The 11,037-nt window shown below is 43.4% G+C and overlaps 2 protein-coding genes across 2 annotated transcripts in view; both read left to right on the top strand.

Moving 5' to 3' along the window:
• The first annotated feature begins 6 nt into the window (after nucleotides 1-6).
• Nucleotides 7-4,076, top strand: isoc2 (isochorismatase domain containing 2). Its single transcript, XM_037676871.1, has 7 exons — nucleotides 7-30; nucleotides 160-263; nucleotides 441-565; nucleotides 648-860; nucleotides 1,018-1,088; nucleotides 1,223-1,340; nucleotides 3,922-4,076. Coding segments are annotated over exons 2-7 (594 nt in total). The 5' UTR covers nucleotides 7-30; nucleotides 160-262; the 3' UTR covers nucleotides 3,988-4,076.
• A 206-nt stretch (nucleotides 4,077-4,282) lies between these two features.
• Nucleotides 4,283-11,037, top strand: part of foxj2 (forkhead box J2) — a 9,767-nt gene continuing 3,012 nt past the window's right edge. The window contains exons 1-9 of the mRNA XM_037676258.1: nucleotides 4,283-4,518; nucleotides 4,795-5,132; nucleotides 5,201-5,275; nucleotides 5,384-5,494; nucleotides 8,180-8,296; nucleotides 8,370-8,841; nucleotides 8,924-9,094; nucleotides 9,200-9,301; nucleotides 10,115-10,447. Of these exons, the coding sequence (XP_037532186.1) occupies nucleotides 4,818-5,132; nucleotides 5,201-5,275; nucleotides 5,384-5,494; nucleotides 8,180-8,296; nucleotides 8,370-8,841; nucleotides 8,924-9,094; nucleotides 9,200-9,301; nucleotides 10,115-10,447 (1,696 nt within the window). The 5' untranslated portion in view covers nucleotides 4,283-4,518; nucleotides 4,795-4,817. The remainder of the gene's footprint in view (nucleotides 4,519-4,794; nucleotides 5,133-5,200; nucleotides 5,276-5,383; nucleotides 5,495-8,179; nucleotides 8,297-8,369; nucleotides 8,842-8,923; nucleotides 9,095-9,199; nucleotides 9,302-10,114; nucleotides 10,448-11,037) is intronic.

Below are 11,037 nucleotides of genomic sequence, written 5' to 3'. Positions count from 1 at the left end.
TAAAAACAGATTCCGACTTCGTTAAGCAAGGTTAGTTTCTCAGACCTTACATTTATCGTGCAGTTAATGTGATTAATACTCGTTGGATAATTATCAAACATCATCTCTGTTAAGTTAATACTTTTTTAGTAAAAGGTTCGTTGATTTTTGTTAACACAGGAGACGTCACATGAAATAACACCAGCTTGAACTGGCAGTTAAAGTTTGAACAGTCCTCTTGAGCCAACAACCCATTACTCCTGCTCAAGCCTAAACCAACAGTAGTAAGTCACATTTCTTTTGTAATAAAGTTTGTTTTGCTAATATGGTACAGGATCAGTAGCTTCAGTGTGGCGTGTTATTTAAATTCCCAAATAATGTTGGAATTTGGACACCTGACCTTGCATTTCTGCAACAAAAGTAATGAATCTGAACTGATAACTGTATCACTCCCGTCACAGTGGCTAACATCGGCAGGCTCTCCACCAAGGACACTGTCCTCTTCCTGTGTGACATGCAGGAAAAATTCAGACCCAACATCTTCCAGTTCACCAACATCGTCAGCAACGCAGCCAGACTTCTCCAGGTAGTTTATACACATCATCTAAATAAACTCCAGCAACTCAATCTTCATTTTTTCATATTCTCTTTTTTCTCTCTTCTCATAGGCATGTCGTGTTCTGGGTATCCCTCCTATTTTGACAGAGCAGTACCCCAAAGGTTTGGGACCCACCGTGCCGGAGCTTGGAGCCGGGGACCTGACAGCTCATCCTAAAACTTCTTTCACAATGATGATCGAGGAGGTGGAGAAGGAGCTGCAGGCCCTGGGAAACCCTAAACAAGCTATTCTGTGTGGAATAGAGGCACACGCTTGCATTGCTGTAAACACTTATAATTGTTTTATTTACAGTGTATTTATTCTGCATACTGTAGGCCAAATTTTAAGAGGCAACAATGTGACATATCTATATGTTATTATTAAGTTGTAAAGCTTTATTGTTTTATAAATAGATGAAAAACTCTTCTTTCCATGTTCAGTGTACAACATATGATCTGCTTGAGAAGGGAATAGAAGTCCATATTGTTGCTGATGCTGTTTCATCCAGAAGGTATTTGTGTTCCACTGCAGCGTTTCTCTTACTTCACATCACCTGAATTAAAGTTTATACACTTTATTCTGGTACGCATTGTGGAAACTCCACAAGTGAGCATTTCTGCAAAAGGTTTCTGCTTCTCTCCCCAGCCAGACGGACCGCTTGTTTGCTCTGTCCCGACTGAAGCAGAGCGGAGCGTACCTCACCACCACAGAGGCTGTGCTGCTGCAGCTGGTTCAAGATGCCAAGCATCCCAACTTTAAAGAGGTGCCTGCTTCCATTTCTGTCTTTCAATGTACAGAGTTTGAGGAAATCCGTTGCCCCAGTTTGGGAAACCATGATATTTTTTTTTTCTTTTCACGTTCATACTCCTGTAGAACAAGCTGCACATCTTAACAGGTTCAGTGAAGTTGAAAAACTAACCAGAAACTTATTGTCAAGGTCAACAATGTCTAAATAGACTATTAAGTCACAAAAGAAGGCAATACACGACAAACAAATTTAAATCAAAATACCGTATTTTCCGCCGTACAAGTCGCTTCAGTCCAAAAATGAAAAAAAAAAAAACCCATAAAAGTTGTTTTGCCGTAGAAGTCGCATCTATTATGTGTCACCGCTGACAACCTGGAAACTTGGGCCGGTGTTTGCCAAAAATCAATTGGCTGCCAAAATAGCGACCGCGGGAGTGTGCAAGGGAGGATGTTAACAAGATTAACACTTAAAAACAATTGTTTGTTTGCTCAAAATTATAGCAAAGGTGTGTCTCAGTTTAACTATTCCTTAATAAATACACTTTAACGGTCAAATCAGATGCATGTCGCCTGGGCGTTGCGGTGGAATGCAGCTGATTTAACATTTGCTCCAGGAGTTCAGGAGCGAGATGAAGGTGGCTTTCTTTGGCAAGCCAAGTGTCTCATTAATGGCCAGTTTTACCTGTTAATGAGACACTTGGCTTGCCGTATTTAGCGACTGCAAATGAAAATGTTTAATATTTTTCATGTCAGAATGAATGAGATCGTCAGCTGTCAGCCAAAAATTGGGTTATGAATATGGGGGAAAAACGTATATTAGTCGCTTTGGCGTATAAGTTGCAGGACTTGCAAATGTATGCAAAAAAGGAGCGACATATACGGTGAAAAATACGGTAATTCAGTTGTCTATTTGGAGCCAGCTGATAAAAAAAAATATTCAAAGTTGAACATATTTTTAACTATCGGAATGACATTAACTAGAAACATAATTCTTGCTGTCAGTTCAGCCAGTAATAAAGATTGTATTATTAAGTCAGATGTTGCGAATCGTAAGCGGTTTTTAAACCTTACTTGCATCAAATTCTGTTTCTCTTATGTGACCAGCGCCACACTGAAAACAAAGTTTAACACAACACTCGCAGCCCATGCAGGCCCTGCTCAGACCTAAGATCACTCTTGGGTGATAGAACTGCAAGCTGTGGGCTCTGAGTCAAAGTATTAACACCTGGCAGTGTAATGTGCAACCAAACACATTATCTCAGTAATTACAAGTACAATTACAAATTGTTACAATACATTCAGACATCTGAACGACATTAGTATTTTGACATTAACACAGTTCGGATCAGATTTATGTGGAGTTATCTCGTAATAGGCTTGATTACTGAACTGACACAGTATGAGGGAAATAAACCAGCAAACAATGACGAGTGACTTCCTGAAGTTCTGTCTCTGTCGTGGGGTGACGTCAGTTCAGTAGGAGCATGGATTGTGTTCAAACGACCAAACCAACACAAATAAAACATCTCCAGACCACTTCTGAATGTGGTTTGAGTGAAAATGTTTTCAATGCACATTTAGGCCGTTCAGACCTGTTTTTAGTTCTATTGATTGCTTAGGATGGATTTTTTAATCAAAGTCTTTTTATTGATTTTGTTTTTTTAAAACACACACTCACTCAAATAACATACAACAAAGTTCCCAACCACCCTACCCCTCCCACACCGGATCAGCTACACAGACATGAATACATCAGGCAGGCGCTGACATACTTTCAATATAAGATACAAAAAACTGCCAAGTGTCCCAGAATCTCTCAACAGGTCCTTTCAGAGTAAATTTAATCTTTTCCAAATGAATATGACACATAACTTATCCAGTGTTCATATGCAGGGGGACGCGGATCCTTCCGTGTGCATAAAACAAGTCTCCTGGCTAGCAGAGAACCAAAAGCAATCATATTCCTCTCGTACTTGCTGAAGGATGCATCCACTGGGACAACCCCAAACAATGAAAGGAATGGTGACGGGTGTACAGTTTTTCCGCATTTCCCAGAGATGATGTCAAAAATAGATTGCCAGTAGCCCTGCAGCCTGCACTCCTATACACATTCTGGACCAGAACGTGTGTAGGAGTGTAGCTGGAGTTTGTTTACGACAATTACGTGCAGGATCCAGGTCAGTTTTGATCTTGGACAGTTTATCTTTGGACCAGTGCAGCCGGTGCACCACCAGTGTGTCTCAGACAGATTGAGGATGAATAAATGTTCTGAATGATCCTTGGCCAGACTGAGTCTGATATGGATTCCTTCAAGTCTGTTTCCCACTTCAGCTCGAGTCCAAACTGGTGCTTAGGATGGATTTGAATAAGTTTTGTTTCCCCACCTGTCACCTGCCAGGCTCCATAAAATTTCGCCTGTTTTTCAAACTAAAATAGTATGTCTTTAAGTTGCTTTCAGGCGCAGCACTTTTATTTTGAAGTTTGAGGACTTTATTGTCAAATGCTCTTTGCATGTGAAGTTCCTTCAGCTACGTCTGGCTCTTGTGCTTCAGATGTTCTAAGTGTATGTGACTGACTGATGTGAACTTTGTTGGCAGATCCAGAAGCTCTTGGCCCACCCGTCTCCGGACACCGGCCTCCTGGCCTTCTTCAGTGCACTGTAGAAACCTCACCTCCTGTCCCAGTGCTCCACCCCCCATCTGTCACCAACACACAGATAAAGTCTACATGTTAATAAAAAGCTCAAATAATCCTCAAAGTGTGTTCTAACTTTTGTGTTGGTGTGTCAGAATCAAAACCGCCGTGAGTGTGGAAAGTTCAGGCGTGCTGTGAAACCCTGCCGGTGAGGAGGTGGGACCAGTTTCCTGAGGCGGGTGCAAAGAGTGATCTCACCCAAAGGGGGGAGGAGTGAGTGACGTCTTTCTGGTAAAAGTCAGAAAGGGAGGGGAAGGAGAGAGAGGGAGGGAGAGAAAAAGGAAGTTCTGCGATCAGTATTTTGTGTCTATTTTTTCCTAAAGTTGAACAAACTTTGACGGACTGAAGGTCACCTGGAGGCACAGGGGGGGTCCGGGATGCTGAGCTGGGGGATCTGATGGGCAGGAAGGACACCAGTTTGTCAGATGTTGTGCACAGCTGATGACAGCATAAAATATTAACTCTTTTCCAGGCCTTGGGCCTCGAGTGACCACAGAAAGGTAAGCAACAGGAAAACTTCTTCCTTGGAAATCTCAAGCGGAGATGGAGGTGTGTGTCGTTATCGTCATGTCTTTAGGCTTGTGGGCGGAAAATTCCCAGCGCAGCTCAGTGTGTGTGTGTGTGTGTGTGTGTGTGTGTGTGAACTTCCAGTTTATTGTTTGACGAGTGGAAGAACAGGAACAGAGTTCTACAGTGTTTGCCCTCTCTCTGTCCCAGGAACACAAAAAACCTAAAGGGACATGTTGATGCAGAAACTTTCTCTTCTGATCCCTCAGATCCTGGACAGAGAAGGACAAAAATGTCTTCTGACCTGGACTCCAGTCTCACCAGCATTGACTGGCTGCCCAAACTGGGAATCAGCAGCCTGCGCTCGGGGAAAGAGAGAGAAGGAGGGGAGAAGAAGCGAGACAGAGGTAGGGAGAGGGGGGACTTCATACCCTCAGTGCCGAGCCCCTCTCCCTCCAACTGTAAAGGGAAGCCCCCTCACAGCTACGCCACCCTCATCGCCATGGCGATAGCAGCTGCACCTGAGAGGCAGCTGAGTTTAAACGACATCTACACCTGGATCAGCGACACCTTCCCGTACTACAGCCGAGCGGGCCGAGGATGGAAGGCAAGCGTCACCGTCTGTCTGCACTTTTCCCACAAACGTTGATCACTGACCCGTTTCCCTCCCAACAGAACTCCATCAGACACAACCTGTCCCTGAACAAGTGCTTCAGGAAGGTTCCTCGGCCGCAGAGCGACCCCGGCAAGGTGAGCGGAGGCTGGAGCTGGACGTGGGCGGCTGTTTGAAGTCTACGCCACATGAGGAGAACAAATGTTTGTTAAGAAACAGGAGATTAAACTTGTCTCTGTTTTCAGGGCTCCTATTGGACGATGGATGGACCGTCAGATGTGACTGAAGTGAGGGCCCCTAAACGACCCTATCCCAATGAAGACGACGAAGAAATAGAAGAAGAAGGGGAGGAGGATGTATGTTTTTAAAAGTTATTCCTTATTTAATTCAAAGCTTAGTGTTCCTCGAAAGAAACCTGCCAGTTTTAAACTGACATCATCTGATAGTGAGAAAAACAAATTTTGTTGACTCTTTGGTCAAACCTTGAAAACAACAAATATGTTCAATCCCATGCGATGATACCACGTTATGTTGTACTCATAGTGTTAATGACTCTCAGCTACTACCACAGCCGATTTTAGCTCAATACAGTATATCAGAATAAGCTTTATTATCACTGTACCGAGATACAACGAGAATATGTCCGTACAGTCATCCGAAAGATGGACGGAGTGCACGTAGCTGCTGCTATATAGCGCGGCCTTCTTATCCTTTTCAGAATACATTTTTTAGATAGAAAAAAGGGAAAAAGCCATGAGGAGAGGATGGTGGCATTACAAAAAAAAAGATCTCTTCACACCTTGTCCTAACAGGACACAATTTAAGACATCAAAAAACCCCTGCCAGCAGCACATTTACAGTGCCTTTCGAAAGTATTCGGCCCCCTTGAACTTTTCAACCTTTTGCCACATTTCAGGTTTCAAACATAAAGACATAAAATTTAAATTTTTTGTGAAGAATCAACAACAAGTGGGACACAATCATGAAGTGGAACGAAAATTATTGGATGTGTCAAACTTTTTTATCAAAAAACTGAAAAGTGGGGCGTGCAATATTATTTGGTCCCCTTGCGTTAATACTTTGTAGCGTCGCCTTTTGCTGCAGTTACAGATGAGGGTTCTCCAGGACCCTGTCGCTTTGTTGAAAATAGTTTGTCATTTGCATCGAAAGTCCAGTTGGTCTGATCCAAAACAGTAGTTTTCATTTTGGAAGATGTGTAAAAATAGGAGCTGCTCTTATACACAGACAGAGAGCCAAAAAGCAGGAGGAGAACAGGGAGAGGGAAGAGAACGCGTGCGCCTCGCTACACAGCCAGTGAGGAAAAAAAAAAAACAACTAGCTGAGATCTAGCCAATTCTATATTTACTAAAGTCAACTAGCTTGAATTGGATTGACTTTAAAAGCTAATCTGTTGTAGATGAACATCCAGGGAGTACCCAACAAAGTTCAATCAGGTCATCTGGATGGTTTCTTTTTTTGTTGAGACATTTCATCCGCATTTGAGCCACAAGAAACTGAGTCCCACAGTTTGATGGTGATAAGATGGTTTCTGGAGTTCGCCCTCTCCTCCATCAACTCCTCTGAGGCAGCCATAGCCAAAGTGGTTCAAAACATTAAAGTTCATGCTCAATAATTGATAATAATTATCGATTAATAATTAATAATCCATCGTCTTTAACAATAATTGATGTTTTGAACCACTTTGGCTATGGCTGCTTCAGAGGATTTGACGGGGGAGAGGGCGGGCCCCAGAAACCATTATCGCCATCAAACTGGTTGGCCCACTATGTGAGTCTGCTGCTTGTGGAAATGAGTTTGTTGTGGCTCCCTGGACTGAAGAAGTCCTTTGGATGAAGGATGAAACGTCTCAACAAATAAGAAACCATCCAGAGGACCTGACTGAACTTTGTTGGATTTTCTACCTGGATTATGGAGCATGAACTTTGATCCAGTGATTACTTTTTGAAAGTTTCCTTAAAATCCATTTAGTGGTTCATTAGATATTTTGCTAACAGACAAGTTTAGTCAAATAGTTACTGGTAACAGCAACATTCTAAACTAAAATCGTGTGCAATCTGGTAGTTGTGAGAATGTTTTTGGGATGACTCTCAGCTACTACCACACCAAAATTTAGGTCAATTTTAAGATCGACAGTTAGAAACACGTTTCTGTTTGCTAAAGTTGATTAGCTGTGGCGGCCATCTTGAATTAGACTGACTCCAAAAATTGATCAGTTGTAGATGTGTATCCATTGATCACTTTTTAAGAGTTTCACTAAATGCTGTCCAGCAGTTCATGAGATATTTTGCTAACAGACGGCCCACATTGACTAATAGATAAGGCAACATTTTAAAAACATGTTATTTGATATCAATTATTGCTTGGAGTATAAGTTGGGTATGATTCTCAGCTTCTGTCACTTAAAAGTTTAGCTCTATTTCTGTAAAACTACCTAAGTTTGAGCCATTTTTGCTACTTTCTCTCGCCTTCGGCTGTGGACGATACTGAGGGACGACTTTTGCACAGCACTTATAATTTAACATTCACCCAAGGTTTCTGGGTTTCTTTCATACAAACCTTTCGCCAAAAAGACAGTAAACTTAAAACGAAATTAAGTTGGAACTCACGGTTGATCCCAATCGATGATTCAACTACCGCTGTCGTTTAAATTCAGGGTTTTGAGTATTTGATGCATTTTACTCACTTTATATTCTTTTGAAGTACCGATACTCGGCGTCAGTTTGTTTTGTTTACATGTACAGATATACAGTAATTTGTCAGATGTGTTGTTGTTGCTGTTACTTCTGTGATAGAAATTGTCTGTAGAAACAGGTTTTGTGGATTAGTCATTCCTCATGTTGTATTCAGAGCGGAGATGGGTGTTGCAAAACCTGAGCGCCTGCTGATTTTTCTCCGGTTTTTGTTTTGCTTCGTGTTTCGCTCCGTATTTCAGCCGAACCTTTTATCTTCGGCTGCAACGCCGCATTCCTACAGGATTTCCGGGCCTTAAACGCGTTCTTAAAATGACTTTGCTGTCGCAGGTTCCTCAGGCGGCGCAGATCGAAGCTTTGAGAGGACCGTCTCCTCATCAGATACAGATACCTTCTCCCGTCGGACCCCCACAGCAGCACTCCCCCCGCTCTCCTGTCCCTCACAAGGTAGACCCCCTTTTCTCCCTTCTCATGTTCCACACATGTCAGTTGGGAGTTACATGTATCTTTCTCTTCCCAGCAACCGTCACCTTACATGCCAGCCCACATCTCCAGTACGCCTGCCTCCTGTTTATCTGGCCCCCAATCATCCGGGCTCCCGCCTGCGGCCCCCACATCCTCCATCAACTCTTTTCTTCCTCCCCACCCGCCTGGCTCCACCTTTTCCATCCCCGTCGTTTCTGTCGCTCCTTCGCCTGTCAGCATGTCTTTGGTCTCTCCGGCTGCGCCCTCGTTCTCCGAGGCGACGCTGTCCTTTCCCGCCGCTTCAGACCCCCCACCCGCCCCCGCTTTTCCCTGCAACTCCACACCCGGGCCCGTTTGCACCCTGCCAGGGCCCAATTATTCATCCTCCTCTACCACTGCTGCCGCTGCATCGAACCCGTCCGCCGACCCTCCGCTGCGCTTCTCCTTCGATGAGCTGAACATACCGGACTTGTACGCGTCTTTCAAGTCTCTGTTCAAGACGATGCGGGAGAGGGGGGGGTCGCTCTGTAAGTATGCAGGCCCGTTAGCCTGTGTGAAACATTACACGCATGAACAAGGAGGTACTCACATGCTTTCTTCCCCCTGAAGCAGACGTAGGTTCCCTGGTTGTCCCCAGTAATGACACCACACCACTCCATACTCCTACGGTGCTGCCGATGTCCCCGTACCCGACACCTGCACCACCTGCAGCACCCGCACCCCCTCCAACAGCTGCCCAAGCTCCACATCCTCCTGAAACTGAGCGTGTTTCACACGGCAGTAAGTTTGGTTTCACTCCCTCAACACAGGAATGATTGAAATGTGTGAAATCCAGCAGTGTCGTTGATTGTTTTCCAAAGTTGCCCGTCTCTTCTTTCACTGCAGCGGTGCCGCCCGGCTGGTTCAGTAACCAAGATTCTCTGAAGGAGAGCTTCCGAATAGCCAGCAACCTGGACTGGGCACACATCGATCTCACCGGTCATCCAGGTGCGTGCTATTATAAAAATAAAAAATCTTTCATAAAAGGTTGCTTCACCAAAAGTGACAAAATATCCCATTTGTTTATTTATTATCGCCCACAAGTGGAAGTGTGTCAGTCTGTTACCACCACCAAAGGATAACGTTTACTGAACCGTTTTAAATTATTCACTGGATGTTTGGCTACGACTGATTAGCTTTTAGGAGCAACCTGATTCAAGATGCAACAAAGTTAAGTCAGGTCATCTGGACAGTTTATTTTTTTTCTTTTGTTAAACGTTTCGTCCTTCATCCAAAGGACTTCATCAGTCCAAGGAGCCACAACAAACTCAGTCCCACAAGCAGCACACTCACATAGTGGTTGGCCCACAGAATGTGCCGCTTGTGGGACTGAGTTTGTTGTGGCTCCTCGGACTGATGAAGTCCTTTGGATGAAGGACGAAACGTTTAAAAAAATTAACTTTCCAGAGGACTTGACATAATTTTGTTGGATTTTTTAATCTGGATTATTGAGCATGAACTTTGATGCTAATTTAAGATGGCTGCCACGGCCAACTGATCTCGACCAGACCTTTTAAGCTACACAAAACTTAGAAAAAGTCCAGCATTTTCTTGCCCAAGTCCTCACATTAAGTCTACAACCTCTGACATGTTGGTCTTTGTTGCAAAAACTGGGAAGGAAAAAACCTGATATGAAATGATTGAGATCTTTGTAACGTTTAGCAAAAATGCATCTTTGCATAAGAGGCTTTTTTGCAGCCACATGAACTTTATCAATCACATGATCTGACCAGGTTTTCTCTCCCCCCCCCCCCCCCCCAGACCTGCTGGAGAGCATGAAGAAGGCCGAGCTCTGTGACTGGGCCTTGGATCCGGCGCTCTTCACTTCCCTGTGTGACTCTCTGAACCGTTTCTTTTTCGACAAAGGCATGATCAGCTCTGCCAATAATTCCCCCGGCGCACCTCACCCCCTGCAAGCACCGTCGCTGACATCCCACCTGCCTCCAAGCCTCACTCACCTCACTCACCCTTCACCCCTTCCTTACCCTCCAGCCGTTCTTCCCAACAGTGGATCACAGCTGCCGCTCAGGCCCCTGTCCATGCAAGGACCGGTTTTCCAGAGACCACATTTGGTACACCCAGCCAGCACAGCTGGTAAGTCTAGCTTTTAATTATACAGTTTTATTACTTGCAGCTATTTAGTCAAATTTAATCAGGATTTTTGGTTCACTACTCTTGCAGTGCAAGAAGCGGTGCAATGAACTAAAAAAAAAAAAAAAAAGTATAAATGTGTATATATATATATATATATATATATATATATATATATATATATGAGAAAACCCAGCCCTCTTTGGAGCTCCACATCTCAAGATAGAATCATCATTTAAAGTTTAAATGGACCACAGAAAGTTGATGGAAGTGGCATTTTGATGTTTTTTATGATTTCATCATTTTTGGAGATTTGTTGAACTTTGTGGGATGATGTCACTTTTACTTTGGATTTGTTTATACCTAAAATAATAATAATAAAATCCAAACAACCTTGTCCTAATCCCACAGAATTTCTACTTTTTAGACAGATTATACAGGTCCTTCTAAAAAAATTAGCATATTGTGATAAAGGTCATTATTTTCCATAATGTAATTAACCTAACCATCTAAATCAATGGCGTAACTCTAAACACCTGCAAAAGATTCCTGAGGCTTTTAAAAACTCCCAGCCTTGTTCATTACTCAAAACC

Source organism: Nematolebias whitei, chromosome 5 (assembly GCF_014905685.2).
Source record: "Nematolebias whitei isolate Nwh7 chromosome 5, NemWhi1, whole genome shotgun sequence".
Taxonomy (NCBI): domain Eukaryota; kingdom Metazoa; phylum Chordata; class Actinopteri; order Cyprinodontiformes; family Rivulidae; genus Nematolebias; species Nematolebias whitei.
Note: the sequence above shows the minus strand (reverse complement) of the source record. Positions and strands in the feature narration are given on the sequence as shown.